The sequence below is a fragment of the Diceros bicornis genome, chromosome 7, assembly GCF_020826845.1.
Source record: "Diceros bicornis minor isolate mBicDic1 chromosome 7, mDicBic1.mat.cur, whole genome shotgun sequence".
NCBI lineage: Eukaryota > Metazoa > Chordata > Mammalia > Perissodactyla > Rhinocerotidae > Diceros > Diceros bicornis.
The window spans coordinates 47825639-47853257 of record NC_080746.1 but is presented as its reverse complement, the minus strand read 5'-3'; the positions used below and the strand labels follow the sequence as shown (position 1 = coordinate 47853257).

Below are 27619 nucleotides of genomic sequence, written 5' to 3'. Positions count from 1 at the left end.
AGAAAGTGTTCTCTGGATAAGAAAAATAGATAATAATTATCAAAAGGGCTTGATGGGTGTGCCAGCAAAATGAGAACGCATTAAGAGAAGATTACAACTCCCAGTTTATAGTTTCTTGATATCAAGTACGGAAACACTTTTTATTCCTAAGTTGTCTTTTTAAATATTTTTTAAGCTAGAATGCCTTTCTCCCTTCAATCTAATGTAGGAATAATTGAATGAAATGAATAAATGTATGAATAATAAAAATGAACACAGTCTTTGGAAAGTTTGTTTACCCTTAAAGTCAGTCCAGAGTTTCTCTGGACTCCACATTGAATAATTCTCTCCTTTGGGAACTACTGAAAATTAATGACAGCATTTATACTTCAGATTATATCAGAGTTCACGTATATATATTTTGTCTCTCCTACAGCATCTGGAATAATGCCAGTATTTAGGTTCCAAAGAAATCTTCATTAACTGATTTAATTTAATAACTTAGATTGAGAACCACTAATTTGCCAGGTAGTATGCTAATCATCAACCATGTTAGGACCTAAATAGCCCAGTGCTTATACGAATGCCTACATCCACAACAATCTTCAATGATAAGGCAACACTGAGGAGCAGTCATGGTGCCTCCCAGGTGCCAGACAACTGTGCTGGGTCTTTACACACTCTTCCTCAGTGTTTCCCAAACTTGCCTAATCATAAAACTCATCTGACATGTATGTTAAAAATGCAGGTTCTCAGGCCCCTGCCAGGGGATTCTGATTCAGTAAGATTTTTTTAAAAGGATGGTTCTTAAGATTAGGTAAAATTTGGGAAAAATTATTTTAATCCTCACAGCAACCCTTTGAGGTAAGATGAATTTATTGAGACTCAGAACTCTTTTGTGACATGCTCAAGGTCGCACACCTAGCAAACGACAGAGCTAAGGTTCAAAACTTGTTCTGCATGCCCCAAAGCCTGCCAGTCTACTATCTGAGTTTCTCAGCCAAGGCAAGCAAAAGGCTTTAAAATTATTTCTGTTCCTCAAACTTGAGGAAGCCATGAATGCTCTCAAATAGGCCCTTGGATGAAGTGAAGCCAGTTTCCAACAAATTTAACTGGAACCAGGATGTAGAGAGTAGGCTGTGGCCAGAGCTGGAGTGGGTCTGACCTGGTTTAAATTCTGCTCTGGCCTGACAAGGAAAAACCAGCTGTTTGGGGGCTTCTGCCTTTGCCTCTGTGTCCAAAGGCAAGCTCTTTTCTCAGCGAAGGCAAGCAAAGGGCTTTATGATTATCGCTCTTCCTTCTTATGTACGGGCAACAGGCCAGGTGGCATTTTCAAAGGCAACAGGCATTTCTTAGTAAAGCCATAAAGACAGCTCTGCCTGCACCCTCCCACCACTGTATCTTTTGTGGTATGTTAAGCTTTCTTCAGCTTTTCTGCATGGGAACTTCTGTCTGTCCTCAGATTTCTGAGTAAACAATGTCAATATTTATCAAGAACTTCTAGGAGCATAGAGAACATTGTGGGCAAAGTGGATTCAACTGCAGGGATGCAGTGCCTTAAAAATATTAAGTTTGAGAGAATATGAGGGGGGGGGGAAGGCTACTAGTAACTCTGTCCTGTGTGCTTCCACTTTTTTTACCTTATTTGTTTTTCTTCTGCACTTGACTTTGAGCTCCTTTAGAACAGGGATTGTTTCTCATTTATCTTTGGATTTCTAAGGGTTTGCACAGGGCAGAACATAATGAATGCCCAACATGTTTGTAGTATGAATTTGCAAAAGAATTTAACTAGCTGATCTTAACCAAATAGCCTAATCTTATCTGTCTCAGTTTCTTTCTCTGAAAGGTGTAAGTAATAATAATTGGCACTTTTTTCACTGGGTTGTTGTGCTAAGGAAAGGAGACGTGTGAGCAGCCTGTAAACCATAAAACATCACATGTGAATACAAGGCAAATGGGTTATGTCCCATTCGTCATTCTACCCACTGTGTGGTACCTCTCACAATGCCTGACTCAGAGTAGGTACTCAAACAGTGTCTAACAACTAATTGGAACCTTAATTTACTGTGAGCACAGCAGCACAGTGCTCAACCTCACTAAGTTCTCATTCCAACCCCATGAAGTAGTTACTGATATTATCATGTAATAGATGAAAAAGCAAAGCCTAGAGAGACCAATGATTTGCCCAAGGTCACCCACAGCAAGTTGTGGAAGAGCTTGGACTGAACCACGCGGGTATCATTTCTAAGTCCTCATTCTTAACAAGTAACGAGCAAGAATGCAGCTGGGATTGACAGAGGGGCTAAAAGAGAAGAGGGGGAAGGAGAAGAAAATATGTGGGATAATAGCTCCGCTAATGAATGCTAACAAATAGGTGGTAGAGAGGAGATGTCAAATAATATTCCTAGGCATAAAATGCATTTAAACCTAAGATATTTTCTTTAAAATAAACATTATTCACGACCTCAATACATACTCCTTAAGAAAACAAAAAGCAAACAAACTCAGGAATCAATTCCTCCAGCAAATCTCACTACCCAAGTATGATGAGTATGTGGAAAGCTCTTGAAACTGTCAGCATCTGCTTTGCTGGGGCCCATCTCACATGATCATTTATTTGACAGAGGAACAGCTCAAGCTTCTGCAGTTTTCCTTAAATTGCTGAGATTTTTCCCCCCAATTAAATCACCCAGTGACAGCAGCAATTCTGTTAGGCTACTTTCTTAATGTGGTCAGAAGGCAGAAAGATAACAAGGTAAGGCTTACAACAATATAAATCATGTTAAGAACCATCACTCAGTGGCTTGGGATCCAAATCAAAGCTATGAAATACAGGATGACATTAGATGTTGAAATGAAAAATACCAACCATGTTTTTCAGAGACTCGAGCACTAATGCATAGCCACATTTTATATAACAGTCTGCTCAGAGGATTAGTAAAACAGAGGCTGCAAAAACCTGGAAATCCTCCTACCCATATTAAGCTAATTGAGTTGGAGACATCCAATTCATCACATTTGCAGCCTGATTTATAAGCAACTCACCCTGCCCTGGAGCAGAAAGTGAAATGCTATGAGCTAGCTATTCTTAAAATTTCAAACCCAAGCAGATCTGAACCTGTCAATATCTTAATGGTATAGGGAAGAGGAAAAGAATCCAATTCAAGTGCACTTCTGTGACCCTGATGAAAAAATAAACACTCAGTGCACATTTTATGATTGACATTTCTATGAACAGTCTAGCCACATGCGGAAACCCTCTGTGCCTGATCCCACGGAAAATGCATCATCATTTTAGCAAGCTGATGGGATAATTGGAAATCAGTTCTTTGCTAGGCTACAACTTCCATTCAGCATAAAGAAAACAATCTTATGACAGTTAAAACCCGAATTCAGAGAGGCAAGATATTATAGCTCTTGGCTTGCATAGCTGGTAGAAGCTTATGATAATAACTAATAAACACAGAAAATTGCCTTAGGAGTATACAACAAAAATAGTGAAAGAAATGGGATCAGAAACAGAGGTTCTGCATTTAGAGCACTCTCTTGAAGCAAACGCACTCTCAGTCCTCCTTGTCTGGGGGAACGTGTTGATCTCCGCTGTTGAGAGCTGCTATGCAATCAGGTGTACCTCGTTGACACACTGGATCAGGAAGCCTCCTCCTATATTTTTCTGACGGTTAAAAAGATTTCTTCTCAAGAAGGACAAGCATTCCTTATCCAGGCAGAAACTGAGAGGCAGAGAAATGACAATCATAGATTCTTAGAGATGGAAGGAAGCTTGAAATTCATTTCACCCAGAAATTCTTAACCTCCAGCCCGTGGTCCTTAGGGAATCCATAGACAGCCTTTAAGTGATCCACATCATCCCTGAAATTTTATGGAAAATTTTTGTGGGTATATATTGTTGTTGTTTTTCCTAGGAAAAGTGCTCATGGTTTTTATTAATTTCTCAAAGGGGCTCATGACTTCAAAAAGGTTAAAGACACTGTTGGTCAATGCCTTATCTCATACCTGAATCATCTCTACAGTGTTTCATTGAGGGTTTCCTAGCCTCTGTTTGAATACCTTCAGTGACAGGAAGCTCACTACCTAATGAGGCAGCCCATTCTATCTTTGGACAGCTCTGTTAAAAAAAAGAAAAAGTGGTTGGGTTCGTGCACTCCACTTCAGTGCCCCGGCGTTCACAGGTTCGGATCTAGGCGCAGACCTGCACACCATTCTTCAAGCCATGCTGTGGCGATGTCCCACACAGAAAATAGAGGAAGATTGGCACAGATGTTAGCTCAGGGCCAATTTTCCACACAAAACACACACAAAACAAACAAACAAACAAACAAACACAAAACTTACATGGATTCTGTTTGTCTCCTTGTTGTTTACCTTAGAGGTCACGATATCTACAGAAATTGTATGGAATAGTTGCTTGTGGTAAACAATTTGAAGCCAGGAACTACCATATCCCCTGAGCTGAGTCTATTTTCCAAGAACAACATCACTCATGCCTTTGATGTTTCCATTTGACATGGTTTTAATCCCCTCTCCAGCCTAACTGCCCCTCTCTGGAAGCACTCTAATTTGCAGCCATTCTCCCTGAAATATGCTTCTCAGATCCTAACGCCACTCTCTGGAACAGCACAGAATTATCATCTCTTTGTTCTTGACGAGACAATTCCATTAGTGTAGCCGAAAATCGCATTGACTTTTTTGAGAACCCTACATACTGACAACTTGAACTGATTGTATGTTGAACCCCTTAAGCTCCTTTTTCTTTACCATGTGTTGCCGTTTCCTTCCCCATTGATCCTTCTAAAAAGTGGGAATAAGGAGAAGAGAAAGGAAAGGAAAATGGAGACTAGAGAAATAGAAAGGGAAGGTGGAGGTAGCCACAGGGATCTGGGGGAGGGGGGCACGTGCTTTAAGCACAGAGAGTAGAATTCAAGCTGACACACAAGCAGCTCCTTAATCTTAATAAGGGCTGTAAATGCATTTATTATTACCCTCAGCATACAAATGTGGGAAAGAAGGTTCAGAGAGGTTCGGTGATGTCCTAAATGGCACACTCCTGACACCAAGCCCACACTGTCCTGCAGCTCTGGTGAAGCACCTGGTAAGAGAAATAATAGTATCGCCTCTGCGTAGGTTGGTCTTTTAGATATGGATCCTTTATATTCTCTTTTAATAAAACCATCTCATCAATGGTTACACAAATACACAAAGCGAGTTAGCTAGTGATGAGATAATTGTTATTCTTACTGAATCAAACTGGATGCACACAATTTAGCCGGAGAGTTTTAGAATGAGAGAGATTTTTGTCCAGTGTCAACAAACTCAATGTGGCCCTTTGGGAAAGATGAAAATTGGCATAAAAAAATAAAAAGATAGTGATAACAATTTCCAGCAACATCTTGTAGAAACTGGAATAAGTAAACCTCTGTGACCTGCTGAGTAGACTATACCTGCTCTCTGCTTTTCTTGTGAAATAGAGGAATAAACTCTGGTCTGGGAATGTGGGACCCAGATTCCTGTCTCAGCTTTAGCGTTAACTGTGTCTGCCCGGGGAAAATCTCATGACCTATCTGACTCTTAGTTTCCTTATGTGTAAAATAACCAAGTTAGAGTGTATTATTTCAAATGCCCCTACTCAGTTCTAAGTTCTATGACTCTATGATCTTACTGTTGAATATCAGGTCATCTGGCTATGTAGGGAATTTATTGCCTAGGTCCTTGCAGCATATGATCTAAATTATAACAGGGTATCATGCCATTTGAGTAGGGGGTCCCTTTTTTAATTCATATAAATATGTTGAATGGCTAGTGGCAGCTCTGCTTTAATTGTTCATAATAGAGAAATAAACCCTATTTTCAGAAATGCTATATTTAAGTTTTATATTGCTTGTTTATAATTAAAAGCTTGTAATATAAATGTCTTATTGTTCTCGGAGAAAATAAACCACCAACAAAACTTATTAAATTCCTTCACACATAATATGAAGAGATAAAACCAGCAAATCTCTAGAGCACCAGTTCTGAAGTTCAATTACTACAATTTCAAGCTGATATTTACAAGTGACTCATGACTGCTATGTGTGCCCTGTGCCTTAATGGTCCTTAAGGTGGGTGTGGGGGAGGTGGTTCTCCACTAGTGTGATGTGTAAAGGGACTTCAATAAGAGCCTCTTGAATGCATTTTAAATGAACTTCCTTGTGACCCAAAATTGGCCACAAGCTCTAACACACTCAATGTTCTGCCAATAAAGAAGGAACAAATCATCAGCCTTCAGAGTGATTTTGGTGAGTCAGCTGGCCTGGGGACATACGTCTTGGGAGTGCTGCATTGGGGTTAAATCCACTTGCTTGACACTGGCAAATCCTCTGTGAGCTGGGGAAAATCAACTCAACTTTCTCTACCTTATTCTCTCATAAAACATTTCAATTTCTTTTAAACAAGTATTATGGGGTACCCTTGGTATATGCTTATAGACGAATTTAAAAATTACCTTCTGGAATACCATTTGTACTTATTAAATAAGGTTAAATAAGCACTTAGTTATATAGTTTCTGTTCACTAAATGATTCATACACATCTTGATTTCCCTAATAGAATTTAAGTTCCTCATAGAGGGAGGCTCTATCTCTTACTTCTTTTATTATCGCTCACCATGTTTAGCAAAGCTCTTGTAATACACATGCAACCATTCAATCAATGCCGTGGCATCATGGAGTTCAAGACAGCAGTTCTCCAAAGTTCAGGTGTAACAAAGTCACCTGGAGGGCTCATAAAAATACAGAGCCCCAGGCTTAGTGAAGTAGGATGGGGCCAGGCCTCTGTGTGATTCTGAGACACACCCAAGTTTGAGAACCACTGGCTTAAGCAACTTAATTGGTAGTAATGGCAGCCACAACAGTTGCTGGACAGAGAAAACAGCAATAGTTAGTAATATAAAGTGTTCAAGTTCAGGCTCTGCCATTTCTTTTTGTGTGTGTGTGAGGAGGACCAGCCCTGAGCTAGCATCCAATGTCAATCCTCCTCTTTTTTGCTGAGGAAGACTGGTCCTGGGCTCACATCCGTGCCCATCTTCCTCTACTTTATATGGGATGCCGCCACAGCATGGCTTGACAAGTGTGCGTCAGGATCCGAACCGGCGAACCCCCGGCCGCCGCAGCGAAGCGCATGCACCTAACCGCTTGCGCCACCGGGCCGGTCCCATGGCTCTGCCATTTCTGACCAACGTATTTTTAAGGAATCATTTAACTTCTCTGGGCCTAAAGTTTTCTTCCTCACCAACCCTCCTTTTGTAATAGGGGAAGTTGGACCAGATCCATGGCTTCTTGACTTTCTTGACCTTGATCAGAATAGGAAATACATTTTACATTGTGGGTTAGTACACGCTCAAACACAACTGCACTAAACTGAAGCAGAGATTTCTACTGGTAATGTGCTCTCATATTTTCTATTCTATTCTTTTATTCTATTCTAAAATTAGCAAGTAAATTGATTTCGTTTCTACTAATGGGTCAATTGCAGTTTGAAAACCCTGAATTAAATGATTTCTACCGTTCCTTTCAGTTTTAAAACTGTATGATTACATAATATAGGACTGTGACTAAGAGCAAAGGGTCTGATGTCACACTAGCTGGATTTATATCCCAGATCTATCAAGGACTAACTGTGTCACCTTAGAAAAGTCTTTCTAATTTCTTTGTGCCCATTTTCCTTGTCCATAAAGTGGGAAAAATAAGAAAACTTATCTTATGGGGTGGTTGAATGGAATAACTCAATACATGTAAATCATTTAGAATACTGCCAGCATATATTAGGAATTCAATAAATACGAGATTTTATTACTGTTATTATTTCTCCTAAATCAGTCTCTAGACAGAAAGCTTGCTGAGTGGATATAAATACAGAGAAAGAAAAATTCATGAAATTGAATTTTAGACCTTAGCAACTGCCTCATACCCCTCCCCCAACAAGGAATCTAGCAGTTTTGTTAAACAAATGTAAATGAACAAATAAAGACTATTGATACAACCAAAATCTTCTTCTTGAAGAGAATCCCAGGTTAAAATACACTTGATTTCAGCAACGACAAAATTATACCATAAAAATGGTGCTAGCGTGATCCTTTAGAGTTCACAGAAGTGGGATTAGATCTATATTTAGAATTAGTGGAGTATGATTATAAATACATTGCCAGATGTAGAAAAAAAATGGTTGCATTTTGATAGGTTAATAATAATATTCTCTAGACTTTTAATATTGTTAATGTGTGATTTCAATGTTTGTTAAATAGCTCTATTTCATTACTCAAAGCTTGCTAGATATTAGTTTGTTACTATGAAGTAATGATGCTTTTTAATTTTTTAAGTAATACTTTTTAAATAAACATAGCAGGAATTATACATCTAAATCAATGCTTCCCTCCAAGTAGCCACCTTGAAAGATTATACACATGTTCTAACATCTTCCATAACTAGTCACAAAGGAAAGTACATTTCTTCATACTTCACTACAGTCTTGTTTGGACTACTCAAAACCTGGTCATACCCCCAACTTATTTGCTACACTTTGTTTGAACTAGCCAGAGTGACAGTCACTTTGGTATGAAAGATAATTTTGCATAATACACCCTTGCTTAGCTGAGATGGGGCTATTCTGTAGTGTAAAGCCATTATCTCAAGGACAGCAAGTATGAAGCTATAAGAGCCCACCTTTATTGAAAGCTCAGAGTTGATTGATCTTAAATTCAGATTTGCTCTTGCATACACATACATTTCCTATTTTTTAAATATAAAATACCATTTACTGAGCACCTACTAGGTGCTATTCTGAAGACTTTCCATGTTTTATCTCAAATAATCCCTACAGCAACCCTTTGAGTTCCATATTATTATTTACAACAGGGGAAATGTCAATAGATGTGCTAAAGGAGATAGCTAGAAAGCAAAGGAGCTAGAATTTGAACGTAAGTAGGTCTGATTCTCAAGTCCATCTGCTTTCCACTGTATGCTATTACTTTCATGGATTAGCTGGGAGAGAGTTAAAAATTCTACAGCTCAATCAATGTCAATACTTATTTATGAATGTGTGTGTGAGATTTGGAATCATTTCTATATATCTTCGATAATAAGAAGGAATTGAAAACATGCTCACTAAAGGGTTACAACTCCAAATGTTTTATGGGCGAGGGGTATAAGTTATGTGTCATTTTATGGCGCCAATAACAACAGCATCATTAACAACAGTAATAGTAAGTATCCTTTACTGATAGGCAGCTTCTCTGAGCTTTAGGTACTTTATTTCTAATTCTTACAGAAAGCCTTGGCAGTAGTAAAATCTTAGTCTTGAGAAGACCTTCTGTGTGTTAACTGAGTTAACTCTTTGGGAATATCTGCATCTGCAAATAATCACTAATGACACATTTAGGATTACTATAAACTCCTCATTTTCAAAAACATATTATGACTTTAATAGACATAACAATCTAATATTTATTAGAGAAAATTCATTATTATTGTTGCTATAATTCTCATATAGATGAGAGAAATAGGAGATTTGGATGTCATTCTGTTGACTTCTCCTTCCAAGGCAGTGGTGGGAACCCATTAACCCACAGCAGGCCAGTTCTAGAGAGCATTTTTAAATTGTGAGATGCTGTGGTAGGTCCTATGCCTACCATTCTCTTCTTCCCTTTTTCCAACTTGTGGCTTAAATATCCAGGATTATCTGAGGTACGCTATTGGTACCCTTTCCAATTAACAATAATTGAAGCAAAAAATGTTTCATTTGCACGGAATTTCGATCAGGAGCTTTTGTGCTTGGATTCTGTATACGTCTGTCAAGGCCATATTTCATTCAACCATTTCCTCTTACTAAGGTCTGGGCCTGGAACAAAATGCCTTATTCACAAGTAGGCAAATCTCTTCCAAACCAGTCTTATGTTTTTATTAACTAAGAGCTTCTCAATTTAGCCTCACAAATCTCAGTTTCTTCCCCAAGACCAGATGCTTCCTGAGCCATCAGCTCAGGTACTTCCACCATCTAGTGGTGAGAGACAGAAATGAAAGGATTTCACATTTTTGAAAAGTACTAATTAAAAAAAATAGCAAAATCAGCTTAGTTTTATAATTAGTAATATTACTAAAAGGACTATGGCTAGAAATGAAAAAAATAAACATTTTTTTTTCACTTGATGATCAGGACCCCATGACTATTGGGGTCAATTATCTCTCAAGGTATTTCTTTTCTTTTTTAATTATTGATCAGGAAATAAGTATTCAAAAGGTATCTAGTGTTTAGCCAACATGATTCTAGGCACTATAGAGGAGTACATACCTTTCTATGTATAAGATATGATCCTCTTCTACTAGAAACTCATAACTCAGTTAAAAAATCAAGACATTAAACCACTAAGGGCTAAACATTGTGGTGAATTACTCACTGCTTCATGGTCTCCTCAGTAGGTCCCTCTCTCCATAAAATCCCAACATGGTGGTATTGTTTCCTGTGTGTCAGTCCTCAGCATTCTCTTCCCCCTTTCCTGAGCAATCCCATTTATATCACTTCAACTACACTGAAGACTCCCAAGTCTCCATTTCTGGATCAGATCTCGCTGAATTCCCAGATCTTTATTTCAAAATGCCTGTTAAACCCTTCTACCTGGGTGCAACATAAATATCTCAAACTCAGTTATTCAAGCCTAAACTCAGGATGTTTTCCCCTCACCCTAAAATGTGCTCTTCCTCTGGCATTCTTGACTTCATTTCTTAATACCTCCTCTATGCATCTGGTCAAATAAAAAATTTGTGAATTAACCTCTATTTCTTTTTCTTGTCTACCTTCTATACTTAATAGGTGTCAGAGTCCTGGTGATATCTCTTCCTAAATTTCTAATCAACCCCTCTTTCCATCCTTGATGCCTCTGCTTTATCCCAGAGCTTGTCCACCTGTCACATTTTACCTGATGTCCTTGATTGTGATACCACCCTTTTCTTGTTTTTCTTCCACTCTGCTACATGACATGAGTAATGGTCTAATTTGCAAATCTGACTAGGTATCTTTCCTTTTTAAATTGTGTAGTCACTGCTCATTACCTACAAGAAGTCCAATCTCCACATAAGGCCTTCCATTACCTGTTCCCACTTACCTCCCTTGTTTTATGGCATGCTTTGGGCCCACTCCTGTATCCCTTCCTTAATCCTTACATTACTTCCCTCTGCCTTACTCAACTACCTGCAATTTCTAGAATTCTTCCACACTGCTACACAACTACTGGAGTCTAGGACAACCTTGACCTTTCTCCCTTATCTCCTACTTCCTTAAATTAAAAATCACTGCCTCTACAATGCTTTCTCTGATCACACACATTCCCAGCTCTCCAACACCAGAGAAAATTAAACAATTTTTCTAGGTCGTGGGAGAATTTATCTCTTCTTTCTGCTTTCTCACTTGCACATAACATGACATATTGTTTGTATACGTCTCCAAACTTGTGAGTCTAACTATAGCATGTAAGCAATTTGAAGACATGTTCCTCTTTGTATCCTCAGGGAATAACATAGAGTCCAGCATTTAGTAGGAGGTCAAAGAGATTTTACTGCACAAATTAATGAATGAAAGAATCAATCAATCCATACATATAAAAGATCTCATTCATATTAAACTTAATTGCATCTCAGAAATCCTAGATGATTTTCCCAAGGTTATCCAGCCAGAAAGTGCAGAGTCAGGATTCAAATATATATTTTTTGGCTCCAAAGCCCATGATGTTTTACAATAATCACACTACTTTCTGCCTGGAGATAATGAAAACCTGGACTGGGATGGTAGCTGTGGTTACAAAGAGGAAGGCGAGAACATCAAGACATTTGAAAACAAAGAGAGAAGAGATTAAGGTGAAAAAAATTTCAAAAATAATCCCAAGGCGTCTAGTTTAGAATATTGGAATAACACTAACCCATACAATCCCTAATAGCAAAATATCAATAGCAGTAAAGATAGCTACCATTTTTGTGTATTTGTTACATGTTAGGCTCTGAGGTAAGATTTTGTGTCGATTTTTCTCACAAACTTCACAAAAGCATATGAGTAGATGCCATTATTTTCAAAAAAAACCCCCTGAGACTTAAGGAAGTTAAATAACTTGAGAAAGCTCACACAGCTAGTAAGTAGAGGATATGGTATTTGAATCTGGTTGAGCTTGATTCTAGGGTCAGAATAAATTTTTATGCTATTGTTTTCTGTTGGTTGTATTAGCGATAGTCTATGTGTCTGTTATAGTATTTCCAAAAGTGTATGTGGCCAACCAAAAAATAATTTCATTTGGAAGAAAGGATTCCATGACCAAATATGTTTGGGAAATACTGTGTACTAACCATATCCTCATCTTAGAGGTTTATATTACATATTATCATATTAAAGACTCTGAGAAATCCTTCAATAAGTTAATGGATTTAATTTCTCAAATGTTTTAAGCATTTATCCCTTTATTTTCCTTATAAGGCTAACACATCACACCAAACGTATTTTGGGAAATCCTGGTTTAGTTTCATTGTAGATGCCAATAAGGGAGAAAAAAGAAAAATAAAATAAAACAAAAATAAGATGTCGTCCAGTTCATAGAAGCTTAGACATTTATTAAGAGCAAGAAAAATGGCATATCTAGAGGAAAGGACAATACATAGTTCAACAAAAATTATTTAGAATAGAATAAGGTGTATATAAAAATGTTAACTCCACGTGCAGGACCCGCTAACTCCATGTGCTATAGGATATTATGACGAGGTAGAGCCAGGCAAGAGTTAATAGGAAAAGCTTCACGGAGGGAGAGGATTTATTGTACTATTGACTAAACTGTACTTTTCTATAAGCAGGCTCTGGCAATTGTGGTAAGAAAATAGTCAGTGGAACAAAGTACACCTTGTTATTTTTCTTGCCTGCAGTTCTGTATATCAGCTTCCTCGTTCCTGAGCAATGCCCCCTATAATTTCTCCAAACTTGCACTACCTATAAATTCTCCAATGTTTTCCCATATATATTCAACAAATGCCCAGTTGTCAAAGGGTATAGAAGTCTATCCCAACCTCTCATACTCTTACTTTCCAGTAAAGCCTCCCAGAACTGTTTATTCTGATCTCAATGAGAATAAGACGACAGAAAATTATATTTATCTGATTAAAGCAATTTACACCAATCTATGAAAGATAGCTTTAATCTTCCTTGTAAATAGTCATTGAATCTAAGATGGCTTTGATTATAAGACACACCATTTTTTATGTACCCTAGGAGATGCTGCCAATTTTAATTTGAAGATGCCATTGATTTTAGGACACATACAGATCTCGGATATGTAATACATGAGGAACAATGAGGTTTAAAATTGATTAAATTCTGTATCAATGATGATTGAATAAGGGATAAGAGGACAACAGAAAAGGAAAAACAAGAAGTCTGTGCCTTGATTTCTTGCTCATTTTAATATCAACATCACCAACCTTCCAAAAGGCAATTATTCATAACAGTGCTCATATTGCCACTTACAAGTAATTAATATTTGCTGAAGGACTGAGGATATAATAATGAACAAAGCCAACATAGACCCTGACCTTGAAGGCATTAATATAATGACAGTAATACTGATAGTAAATTTATAGAAATAAAACTAATGGTTATGAATTAAAAGTAGAATTTAAACAACCAGTTGGATTTCTGGCCTAACAAGTATCATCTTAACGTGAAACAGAGCATAAAGAGTAGCTTCATTCATTTATTGATTGATGGTTGAATGTAGAACTTCCACATTGCTTATTTCTGAAAATGATAAGATAGTTTATGAAATTAAGCACATATAGAATGAAGATTTAAAAAAATGAATAACCAAATAAAAATTACAGAAATAGATCTTGCCAGGTCCCAAAAAGGAGAAACATGAGCTTTGTGGTGGGCTGGACTTACCAGGGTTCTTCAATGACATGCACACCTAGTCTGTGGAGTATATCTCAAAGTGAAAAATTCTTCAAATGCTCAAAACAAAGTATGTCTTTTTTGCTCAGAAAAAAAATTCCTATAATCTTAAAAAATTTTGCAAAAGGAAACTAGCCCCAAATACAATTTTTTGTCATGGGAGCGGAAAGTAGTCCCTTGGGAGTTTACTATTAGGTGGATTGAAATATTTTACACAGAACCTATTTTCCTTCTATTTCTTCATAATGTTCCCCTCTATCACCACTCTTCATGATTATCATTCTGAAAACTAAATTTTTTACACATGCCATTATATTTTATATCTGTTTAATTTTTAAGAATAAGGCCATATGAAAAAAGGACCTTCAATTTTTACACACATGGAGGCAACAAATGAAAATTTGAATCTGAGATCTCTTTAAAAATAGCAGAACAGTTTAGAGGAAGGTGATATAGCAGAGGAGTGATAAAGTGTCAGTCTTTGGATCCAGAGAGACCTGAGTTAAGCTTTTCTATTCTCTAGTTCTGTGGTTGAAGGGAACTATTTAATTTTAAAATCAGGTATAATACCTCATAGAGATAAAATGAGAGAAATAAAATAGGTGATTTTAAGGTATTTGTCATGGTAGCTGGCTGATGATAATAACAAGATCAAAAACAACATTTAGGGGCTGGCCCAGTGGCATAGTGGTTAAGTTTGCATGCTCCACTTTGGCAGCCCAGGTTTTGCTGGTTCAGATCCCGGGCACGGACCCATGCACCACTCATCAAGCTATGATGTGGCAGGCATCCCACATATAAAATAGACATATAAAGTAGAAGAAGATGGGCATGGATGTTAGCCCAGGGCCAATCTTCCTCAGCAAAAAGAGGAGGATTGGCAACAGGTGTTAGCTCAGGGGAAATCTTCCTCACAAAAAAAAAAAAAAAAATTGGTGAGTGCTTACTACATGACAGGTACTTTCTAAGCAGTTTACATGTACTGTTTCATTTAATTAGTACAAAAATCTTATGAGCTAAATATTATTATTACCTTCATTTTACAGATGAGGAACCTGAGAGAGAGAGGTTAGTTAACTTGATCAAGGTCACAGAGTTACTAAATGAAAGCGCCAGGATTTAAATTCAGGCATTCTAATGTCCAGGTTCTTAAAAATAAGCCTGACTGCCCTCCCTCCTTTTCTCTCTTTTTCTCTCCCTCTCTCCCTTTCTCTGTCTCTCTCTTAAACAAATACTCTATAAAGGGTACTCTGCTAGGTGTCTGGGGTCCCAGAGTGTCTAAGCTTTAGGAATTTGAATTTCTGTTGCAGAGTAGGAATAAGTAACAAATAATTAGAAGTCAGGGTCCCCTAGGAGAGTAATATGGATATTGAAAACCATGTTTTACTGCTCTGTGTTTCCCCATCGCCTATTACGATGCATATAGTAAACACTCAATTAATATTTATGGAATTGATCTAAACTGAAAAGAAAATTCTCATGCTTTATTATAGGCCACTTTCTTGTGTGAAAGAGTCTAGGTAGCATCTGAAGAGAAAGCATCTCCATCTTGAGGCAAGGTAAACAAATTCCCTCGAATTCACCACTGAATTGCATTTCTCCTTTCAACTCCATACTTCTCACTGGCCAAGGCACTCTAATGAAAACAGGCTAAGTAAGCCCATCTATCAGCCAGGCAGCAAGTGTGCACCAGAGGCAGATGAATCTTAGAACCGAGGCTTCGATTGATAGGCTGTGCTGGAAGAAACAATTGCCAGACCTGCAACAGTGAGATTACTCAGCTAATGATTCAGAGCCTGCTCAATGCGACATTTAAACTGTTATTCAGCAACCTCATTCTGTTTAGGTGGGCCACACATAAATTTCCTAATTACTACTAGAGAGCCATGTTTCCTAAGCAGGATTTAGGAGGCATTATCTGATTGTGTGTTTTGCCTTCTCACTCTTCCTCCTTCTAGTGCTTGACCCGAGAGCACCAGACAGATCAAAGAAGGCAAAGAGGTTGAAAATATGGCAGGTCTAATCAAGAATTTGTACCTTCTTCGCATTTCTCTGGGCCTAACAGGTTTTCTTTATGAGAAAATAACACATCAGATTTTAACCATGGCAGGTTTTCCAAACACTTGAACTGTGATAATATAACAACCCCTTAACAATTTGACTAGGATATGTGTCCTGTTGCTATAAAAATACATTTGCTTGAGCCTGATAGTGCAGTGCTGTGCTGGAGAGAGAGCCTCACGTGCCGGTCTTTCCAAACACATTCAGTAGCTTCAGGTTGGTAGCCTGAAATCAACCATGATGGGAGTATTTACACCACAAAATTGGCAAACTCTACACATCAGGGTTTATTTCTTTTTCTAGAAAAATTGTGCACATTTATCCCTATCACTGTTGCTGCTAGAAGAAGGGTACACTCTTTTCATTAAGACAATCTAAAAGTCTATCTGGTTCAGCATAAACAACACCTCTAGAGGGTCATGAGGGAAAAGTCCTGGCTCCAGAATAGCCATCTCACAGCCTGGGTGCAGAAGTCTTGGGTGAACTCACCTTTCCATCCTCTTCACAGTACCTTGGGGATCACACTGCTGAGCTGGGGTTCCAAAGATGAAGGGAAATCTATTCTAACCTTGATGCTTCATGTCAGAGGTTTATTATTCATAGGTGGCTATTTTTAAAACTGACATGAGTTGCCTTCAGTAAAAGACACCACTATAGTAAAACTATAAAAACCAATAATTTTTTTGAAAAGAATAGAATAAGAAATAAGATAGAAGGGAGAAACAGAAACAGAAAATCTAAACTAAGGAAAACCACCAAAATTGAAGACACTTAATTCTGAGATTCTTGGAAAACAAAGGGTAAAAGGGAAATAGAAAAGATTCCTTTACATCTGAGATCTGATCTTCAGAAAAAGCAAACTTTTCCTTCAACTCTAACAGACATTTTCCAAATGAGGCATTAAGTAGCATAACACATGGTGTAAGCAACCAAACTGTAGATGTTCAGATAATTACATTACAGTGTATATGCTGAAGCCTTAATAATATACAAAATGAAGATTCTATCGTGCTTTTACTGTTTTGTTCATAATTTTTACTGTAACCAGGCTAGCTTTAGACTAGCCTCGACTATCCTACTCAGCTTGCAGCCTTTGGGAGCTGCACTCTAGAGTTGATTAAAAAGGAAGGTCTAGTAAGGGGAGAAAGACAAGTTGAGAGGAAAAAAAGAGGAAAAAAAGCTCCACAGAGGTTCTTACAGGGATTCTTCCAACCAGTTAGAAAGAAAAAAACCGAAATTTAAATACTCTGAAAGCAATCCAGTCTTCCAGCTCTGCCCTGTCTCGATTTATACTGGCCAGCACGCAGAGTAAGAATGAGCGTTTGTTTGCAAAGATGAGAGAGTCCTTAAATAAGGAAGGTATTCATCTGACCACAGAATAGAATCATTGATTCCTAGAGTTAGACTGGACCTCAGAGACAATTCTCTGCACCATCCTGCTGAAGGAGGCTTTTTTACAATACCACTGCCAGGCCATCATCCAGGCCTGGGAGATTTCTAGGGACAGGGAACTCCTGCTTCACGTAGTCTACACCTTTTTTGAGGTGGCTCTAACAGTCAGGAGTTGTGGTCTTATAATGATCCCAAACATACATTCCTGTTAATTATGCACAGTGGTCCTGCTTCTGCCCTCTGGGTGACACCAATATCCTGTTTTCCACATGACAGCCCTTGAGCTGTGAGAAGGTAAATCCCCTATCCTCCAACCCTTAATCTTTTCTTCTCCAGGTTAAATACACCCATTTCCATCAGTCATTCAACGATTTCCAGAGACTCTGGGAAGAACTGAACAATGAATTCCAAAGGCATAATATTTACATATTTTTACATATTACAAAATATTTACTAGAATTTGACAATTAGCCTAATATTTTAATTAATTGGTGGTAACATAGCTAATTTATTTGATAATACATTTTTAGGATGCCAGGGTATTTAAAATGCATCAAATTTTGGAACTATAGTAAACATAATTTAGCCTTTCTTTGATGTTTTGGAAGGTATCATAAGATCTCAGAAAGCATCAGGGCCACCTTTATGGCTGTAGTTTTTATTGTGACACAGCTATATGGAAGTGCTGGTGAAGTGAATGTTCTGGCTAACAAAATAAAAGAAAATTTTCTTTAGCAATAGCCAAGGGGTTATTTGGTAGTTTTTTTGGTTTTGTTTTTCATTTCCATTCTCTTGTATTACATCGTTGACTCTAGTTCCATTTTTCTTTTTTAACTTTAATCAACATTCATAAGCTTTTATCCAAAGCACAAAATCCCACAGCATCAGCAAAGGAAAAGGCAGAGTAATTTGCAGCCAAGGAGCACAAAGAATCCTTAGTCTCATTATATTGTCCCTTGTCAAAATACTGTTTATCGAGAAATTGTTTAAAATTAAAGAGAAAAGGTAGAAAGTGTTAGAAAAGTATGACACCAAAAAGAAAGAAACACAGTATAAAATAGAGGTGTTGATGAGCCAACTCACACATTTTCCTTTTCAGTCTAGACGGTAAGGCAATTACTAGTGTTATCATGTTGTATTTACTTCCTTTGTTTTCTCTGGGACCAGGAATACAGATGGAGAGAAAGCATTTGGATGAAACCTTGATGTACTCTTGGGCTTTTTAAATACGTGGTCAGCTTTTATTCTCTTTCAGTTTTTCACCCTTGGCTCTTTCCTTAGCCCATTCTCAGCAACTAAAAGGATTTTCCAGACATTCAAATAACTGTGAAAACAACTGCCCTTTATCAGAAATTCCAGGTGAGCCTCCAAACCACAGAAAGACCCTCTGGCAACCACAGGCCACTGCAGTGTTTCAAAAGAACCTCATTTAATTGGGCCAACAAACACCTCTCTTAGCAACGCAGATCAACCACTGCCGCCAGCTCTAAGAGCAATCTAACTGACCTTCAGAGGAGAGATGTGAGACTGCAAGACGTATCCGTGGACATTTTCTATTTGAGACAGGTTCTTTTCTGATACGTGCACGAGTTCAGGGCCTCTTACTTCGTGGGTTAGTCGAGGTAAGGAATGATCATGTGGAGCATCCTCATCTTGATATCGATACTTCTAGGAGAAAAGACAAGAAAGACAAAAAAGCATTAGTATTTGCAAAGGTTCTGAACTTCAAATTCTAACTTTATTTACAGGATACAGTCTGCACCTATTGTTGACCTCACCAAACAGGCTTTGCCTCAAACTCTTTTGATGGTCAACACGAACCTGCTCAAATGCAAGCAAAACTGAACCAACCATCAATATTGACCAATGCTGATGACTTGTTTTTGCCTGACAACGTACTATCTCTGTTGATAAGCTACAGAAGTGTGATAACAACTGAGACTGAGACAATCTACCTAAGTAGGTGAGGAGGTAACCCTCCAAATGACTGAGTAGCTAAGTATGTAATAAACTTCTAAGTCAAGGATGGAGAAGAAAAAAGTGCTGAGCATGAAAACAGAATTCTGATACAAACCTTTTAGGAAACTTAATTTTGCTTTAGAATAGGTGAAAGGTTTAAATTTCTTTGGAAATGAGGAAAAATTTTTTCACCCACATTATTTGTATCAGCCTCAAAAGGAAGACATTCTTCCCTTCCTTTTATACCCAAAGAGGAAGAGTGTTGATTTGGGTTAGTCAGATTCTGGGACAAAAAAAAAAATGCACAATTTCCAGGGATGGAGTTTGCTTTTAAAGAACTTAAAAATCAAGGCAAAGGGTCTGTCTATATTTAGATGATTTCCTGAGAGGAAAGAGGTCTGAGTTCCCTCTCTTCGAATCCTTTTTCCCTTTTCTTTCCTGTCTTCCTTCTATATGCCTGTAACAGTAAGATCATCCTCAGACAAAGGCCATCCTTTGAGTCCTCCAAGCAGACCTAAGGAAGCTGGCAGAGAGAGAAAAGGGTCAGGACATGGAATGGTCTGAGGGAGTATAGCCTTGGCCAGGGGGTCAATCTCCATCTTCAACCTTGGCCTGGATCTCTGTCCTGTCTTTCTGTCTCTCTTTGCTTTTCACTCCTTTTCCTCTAGAGCTGTCCCATTAGAGTCCATTGTTTCAAGGCAGTTGGCCTACCCAGGAAAGAAAAAAGAAAACCTTCTACATCCCACCTCCAACTCAGCTAATAAAATTTTAGTTTGCCTTGCTTTGCCTTTGTTCCCTATGCATGGCACAGGGGTATTAGGGGCAGGGGTACAAACATCCTCATAACACTGTCTCAGGCTTAACTGTGATGTCTTACCTCTTCCCAGTACACTGTTATTGTTAACACCAACAGTTATTTTTATCACATCAGGTTACTAACAGCATGTCTTCCTACAAAATCATGCCTACAGTTCTTTCATTTTTAAGGTAAAAATGATTTCTTGGATATCAGCTCTCAGTCTGACTCATAATCTGACATTAACAAGAAGAACCACCCAGGGTTGGTAATTCAATCTGTTGTCCATTCTTACTCAGAAGTTGATTATCAGTACTTGCATTTTCTAGGGAGGCTTTCTGCAATGTTCCAAGTTTAATGCTAGTTTCAAAACAAAAATTACAGCTAACAATATCTTGATAGCAGTTTGCAAAGGACTTTCATCTATTTCTTCCATTGAAATCCTTCTTACCTATGATGCTCCGTTTTACTTATGAGAAAACTAACACTCAGAGAAGCTAAGGGACTTGTCCAGGGTCATCTAACCAGTGGGCATCAGAGTTGGGACCCTGTCCACATAATTTGCGTCTGAATCCTCCTTCTACTATCATCAGCCCCTCCTCCACTCCCATAGGAGATGAAGCCCAAGTCTGATAACTGAATCAGCAGCTTGGTAGAAAACACATCACTGAGAATACACAACAAAATGGGGTTAGAGCATTCCTGTGAACTGCAGAATACCATACTTCTGTTTTCCTAAACCTATGAATAATTTAGCAGGGTAATCTGCCTCAGAAACATGGGCTAAGTTTAACATTTATTCTTGATCAGTTATGTGTTCACTGGGAGTGGAATAAAGTCATACCTACGCCAATTTTAGTGTCTCTGGCTTTCAGCCCATCTGCCCTCCACATCTCCTCCCCCTCTTTAATTCTCTCAGGGATGCACTACCATCTATCCAGCCACCCAAGCCAGAAAAGTGGGAGTCAGTCAGACTCCATCCTCTCTTTCGCCCTCCACCATCTGCCAATTTAATAAATCACTGAGTGTTTCTAATTTATATCTTAAGTAACTCTTGAGTCTATTCCATCCTCCCCCACTACCAACCACTGCCCACATTCAGGTTCTCATCAGCTCTCAGCTGGGCCACAGCAAGAGCCTCTGGGCTGGCCAGACTGCTGCTGAGATTGCCCTCTCCCTGTCCGTTCTCCACACTGCACCAGCGGGCTCTGTGAATCACCAACGGACAAAGTTCTTCTCTTTAAAACCCTCCAATGGCTCCCACTCTCCACAGGAGAGAGCTCAAACTTCCTTACCCTGCCATAAGCCACCACCCAACACCACTGCATGAGCTGACCCCCCATTACTTCTGCACTCTTTTATCTCACAACTCCCACCTCAGGATTGTGGAATAAATAGATATACACAAATCATTACATCCAGTATTATAGAGCTTTTTAAAATATTGTGGAAAAATATACACAACATAATATTTACCATCTAAGCCATTTTTAAGTGTGCAGCTCAGTAGTATTAAGTATATTCACAATGATGTGTAACTAATATCCAGAACTTTTTCATCTTGCAAAACTGAAACTCTATACCCATTAAACAACTCCCCATTTTCCCCTCCCCAAGCCCCTGGCACTACCATTCTTCTTTCTATTTCTATGAGTTTTACTACTCTAGATACCTCATATAAGTGGAATCATACAGTATTTGTCTTTTTATGACTGGCTTATTTCACTTAGCACAGCGTCCTCAAGGTTCATTCATGTTGTAGTGTGTGTCAGAATTTTCTTACTTTTTAAGGCTAAATAATATTCCATTGCATATGTGTGTGTATATATCTATCTATCTATATATATATATCTATATATATCTATCTATATATATATACTGCATTTTGTTTATCCATTCAACTGTCAATGCAAATTTCGGTTGCTTCCACACTTTTGATATTGTGAATAATGCTGCTATGAACATGGGTGTACAAGTATCTCTTCAGAACTCTGCTTTCAATTATTTTGGATAGATACCCAGAAGTGGAATTGCTGGATCATATGGTAATTCCATTTTTAGTTTTTTGAAGAATTTTTTAAGCTTTTTAAAATTTAACATATGTAAAGCCATATTCATGTCACTCATGACAGTCAGGAAATGCTTGTGTTCTGAAACATAAAGATCCAGGGCACTAAAAGTAAAATTTTTTAAAGTTAAAATGATTATTGTGGCTCCTCAAGGATTCCTACAGTAGGATTCAGCTGGTTTAGAGAAAGATTTCATTCATAAAAATATACATCCTGATGAACTGTTTGGATAAATAACTATCAGAACACAAATAATAGACTTAGTTGAACGTATGTGATGTCACAAAGAACTTTTTATATTATTTTATTTTTTTGTGAGGAAGATTAGCCCTGAGCTAACACCTGTTGCCAATCCTCCTCTTTTTGCTGAGGAAGATTGGCCCAGGGCTAACATCCGTGACCATCTTCCTCCACTTTATATGTAGGATGCCTACTACAGTATGGCTTGATAAGCAGTGCACAGGTCCGCGCCTGGGATCCTCACCCACAAACCCCGGGCAGCCGAAGTGGAGCACATGAACTTAACTACTACGCCACTGGGCCAACCCCTCAAAGAACTTTTTATTTTATTTGATTTTTTAAAGATTTTATTTATTTATTTTTCCCCCCAAAGCCCCAGTAGATAGTTGTATGTCATAGCTGCACATCCTTCTAGTTGCTGTATGCGGGACGCGGCCAAGGCATGGCCGGAGAAGCGGTGCGTCGGTGTGCGCCTGGGATCCGAACCCGGGCCGCCAGCAGCAGAGCGCGTGCACTTAACCACTAAGCCACGGGGCCGACCCTCAAAGAACTTATTTTAAATTGATTATTTTCATAAATTTAAGAACCATTTTAAAAACCAATAAGGCCTTAAATTAGACTTTAAAGTCAATCTTGATGCTCAATTAATATTTTATTAGCAACAATTTTAACATTCTTTGATCTTTTAGGCCTCAAATTTGACATTACCTTTTCTGGGAAGCTTTTGTGAACTGCAAGTATGAGATTTTGTGAGTGTTCCCATAGCTCCCTATACTCCCCCAATCACAAATTTTATCATGCTATATGGTTGCGTATTTTTTTGTGTTTTTATACTGAACTATAAGATTCTGCGAGGACTGAGACCATTTGGATCTTGCTTATCCTCATATCTCCAATCCTTAGCCAAGTGTCTGGCACATATGCTCCATAAATATTTGTTGAATAAAGTTATGAATGACAATTGAACAAACAGATAAAATGGATAACAGTTTCTCAAGCTACAAAATTATTTTGGCTGCTGGATACAATCTCTTTAGTTGTAGAACATTATGAACTCAAGTTCAAACAAAAAAGACAACTGCATCATTTGCTTAACAGAATCTTACAGGATATCAGATTTTTAAGTGTTATATACTCTCTCCTCATCATGCCTTACAGTAGTAATATATGCTAAGAATATAAACTGAATAAGAACCAGGTTATGTTTTTTGCTGAGCAAGATTTGCTCTGAGCTAACATCCGCTGCCCATCTTCCTCCTTTTTTTTCGTATGTGAGCCACCACCACAGCATGGCCACTGAAAGACAAGTGGTGTAGGTCCACGCTCAGGAACTGAACCCAGGTTGCCAAAGCAGAGTGTGCCGAACTTAACCACTGGGCCACCAGGGCTTGCCCAAGAACCAGTTCTTGATCTTGAGAAGACCATAAATTATTAAGTGAGTTATACATATGTGCAGCCAAGTCATGATACATAGTGATAACGACTGTAAGTATAAACTGAGTTCTGTGGGAGCAAAAATGGGTCATCATCAACTCTGTCTGAAGGTTCTCAATTTGAAACAGGATCTAGAATGATGATAGAAAGAGGTCAGATGTATTCTAAGCAAAGACAACAACATATGTAAAGGAGATGAGTGATAGGAAGGGATGATGTTTTGAGGGAATGGTGAGATCTTAAAGTGGATTGTAATAGATGCTATTGCCCCCCTGCACCCAAATCCATGGCAATCCCTTTTATACATTCAAGGCCCATGTCTGCAAACTTCTCAGGAAGATTGCCCTTGGGTAATCTTCACTTAGATGTACCTGGGAGTTATACTGGAACCCTCCAACTCCCACACCTCAAAGTGAAACAAACTCTGTGATGTAAATTACACTCCAAAGCACCTGAGGAGATCAACCTGAAGCTAGACCACACGTGGACCTACATTCTTACAGAACTCCTTGTTGCTTCCCTTACTCCCTTAAGGGTTTCTCTTGGGAACTAGCTTCCATAAATCATGTGCACGCTAATCCCTATTTTAGGTCTGCTTCTGGTGAATCTGATGTAAGATTTGGATGGAATTTAGGATGTGAGGTAGAATGTGGCAGGAGACAAGGCTAAAAGGCAGATTGCTATTTATTATGGACACTAGGGAACCATCCAAGAGACCTTGGACCTAAACAAGAGTCTTCCTGGGGCCAGCCGGATAGTCCTCTCTTTTTTTCCTTCCAGTTTTTTGCAAGAGATGACAAGAACTGGTAAGAAGTACCATATTTAACTCAAATGCAAGCCTCCAAAGGAATACGCTGATATGGCACAGCAGAATCTCTCTGCTTAGACTCAACTTTGGCAGGACAAAAAATGATTTTTTTATTTGTAATACTAAGATCAACATTAACATTAACACTAATGCTGATATTAACAGAAACACTAATCTTAACACTAATGCCAATATTAAAACCAATAATAATAATAGTTACAGTTAATGTGCCAGGAACTATGCTAAATGCTTTATACGCATCATCACACCTGAGAGATAGATGTTATTCTCCTCATCCGAGGCTTGGATACTTAAGCATTTTTTCCAAGCTTACATACCTAGTGAGTGGCAAACGAGGATTCACACACGTTAGTCTGACCCTAGAGCTAGAGTACTTAAATATTCTTCTAAACTGGTTAGGACTCAAAGATCTGAAGAGACCATCTTCATTGTCAGGAAATATAATTCTTAGGAAATCTTCAAGAGTCATCTAACAAGGGAGATTAAACAACTTTGCAAAGATCACACTCTGATTTAAGAATCAGCTCTAATTTTCTGGGTAATTCTGAGTTGTCTCTCATTCTAGGGCTCTTCCTTTAGGTAGTGATGCCATTCTGTGCATCTTTGAGGGTTTCTGTATTGCCCGTAAAAGGAGGGCCATTTGAGGAAGGCCTCTGTTTTGAAATCTGTGCATTCCTCTTTTCCTTTCCTCAGCTTGGTCCATTGGAGGGAACTCTGGAGCAAAAGAACTTTTGTAAACAGTTTATATTTTCTCTCCCAGCCCTAATAAGAGTGAGGCAGAAGATGTGCCCAAGACAGGGAAGACTGATGTACTATTCACGTCCCCTTCTCAGCTCATTTTGTCCCTGACTTCTGGAATCCTATCCCCTCCCCACTTCTGAAGCTTAGCTCCCCACTCCTGGATTCTTTCATCAGGCAAACTTTTTCAGGTCCTTGATAATTAGATTGAGTGTCACCTCCTCTTGGAAGCATTCTCTGACTGCTAAGGTTGAAAGAATGTCTTTCCTTTATGCTCCCATAGTATTCCGCACAGATTTCTGTCACTGAATAAGAACTCTATACTGCAATGACCTGTCCATGTGCCCATCTCTCCTACCAGCCCACAACTGCCTCACAAGCAGACATGGAGCCCTATTCCTCTCTAAATCTCCAGTGCCCCGCTGACGGCTGACATATAGTAAGAGAACAATAAATGTGATTTTAACCAAACTAAACTTAAATAGTCTGAGCAATAATACAATATACCTGATCAAAAAGCTGACCCTTCCAGCTGGACCCACATGCAATCATACTCACACGCCTTTTCTACCACAGGGCCCCCCATACGGTTGGACAAAGGCAAGGAAGTCTGACCAGATTCTGCTCACTACATTCTGCTGATGCCTGTGTGACTCAGAACCATCCTGTTACCCAGAATTCCAACACAGGAGCCTGAACAGTTTGGAAGCTTCTCCTGCACAGTTTGGAAGATGGTGCTGCACTGGCAGAGTGTGCTATAACTGAGGGAGAAGTCACAAATGTTTCAAGGCCTCATAAATAAAAATCTGGGTCTATCTATGTTTCTGCATAAAAAGTGCTCTGCTTTCCCCTCGCAGCAGGAGTTGGCAGTGTTCTGAAGAGAGAAAGAGCGAGAGAAAGGAATCAATCTCAGGGAGAGCCAGAACATGTTTGTGTGCTCTTAAAGGTAAGTAATGCTAGAATACGTAACAGTTAGTGAGCACTATCCATGAACACCTCTCTATGCATATTGTAGAAAGTATCACATTGAAGTTTATAGCAACATGATGAAGCAGGTACCAAATTAAGGAATGATTACAGTTTCTTACCCAAAGTCTAACATTTAGGAAACGCTCAAAACCTGTTCTTTCCACTGCTTCTGTTAAGTATAATGCCAAATAGCATTTTCTGTGTCATCTTATCTCCCCTCTGTCATCTAAGTTCTTTGAGGGCAGGAACCTCCCATCTATCTTTGTCTCCCGCAGAGTGATCAGGCCAGAACAACAGCCAAATAGTGTGTGTCCAATAGACCCACTAGACTGAATGCTGACGCTGGAAGGAAGCCTCTTACTTTTCTTTGGCAGAAAAGAAGCACATATTTTAGGAGAAGCATGAAGTCAGTAAGAACATTAAACAAATAACAGACTTGCAAAGAGATTGATCATTCCTAAGAAAGAAGTGAATGCAGCTCAAAAAGATGAGAAAGCCAAAAGAATGACGAAAGCAGTCTCGAAAAATGAACTACATGGAAATGGAGGGTTTTCACTTCCTCTCAAGACTATAAGTTTAACTTCCACAATTGGGTATTCTCATCCAGGCCCTGACAGCTACCATCTTATTTTGAGGAAAATATTTTGTTAAAACACTTTAATATTTCTTTTCAGAAATTTTATTTACTAGAGGCTTGTGCAATAGGTAGCCAGCCGGCTATCTTTTCCAGCTCCTTCCTTTTTCCATGATGTCTTAGCCTGTGACCTGTTACCCATTCCCATTACCACACCTACTGCATCCTCTCTCCAACTCACTGCCTCCCTCTCTGGAGGGAACATGGGTAAAAGAAGGAAAAAAGAGAAGATCAAAGATACTCATTTCTTTGATTTAAAATAAATTCTCTGAATGACATTTTGGCTGGAGCAGAGTTCTCTTTCCCTTTTCCATCCTCTAAGCCCACTCTCCCGATCCATTCTTCTAGAACAGTTACATGTACATTGCAAATCTGGGGGAGAGGGTGTAGATAGGAGGAAAATAGGAGGAGGAAGGACAAGACAGACCATACAAAATGTTCACCTTTGCTTCCTCAAGGAGGCCTCCTGACTTCCAGATTAGGGGCTTCTCCTCTTACTACCACATCACTCCCTGCCTCACAGGATTTCAGGGAAACCTGTACTTATTTTTCAT

At 38.7% G+C, this 27619-nt stretch overlaps 1 protein-coding gene across 2 annotated transcripts in view; it reads right to left on the bottom strand.

Annotated features, from left to right (window-relative positions):
* The window catches only part of DLG2 (discs large MAGUK scaffold protein 2), a 1867373-nt gene that overhangs the window by 919899 nt on the left and 919855 nt on the right, over positions 1-27619 (bottom strand). Inside the window, exon 6 of one of the 2 annotated variants that reach the window (XM_058545485.1) lies at positions 18904-19065. In XM_058545485.1, the coding sequence (XP_058401468.1) occupies positions 18904-19065 (162 nt within the window). The remainder of the gene's footprint in view (positions 1-18903; positions 19066-27619) is intronic. The other variant, XM_058545490.1, reaches the window with a different exon arrangement.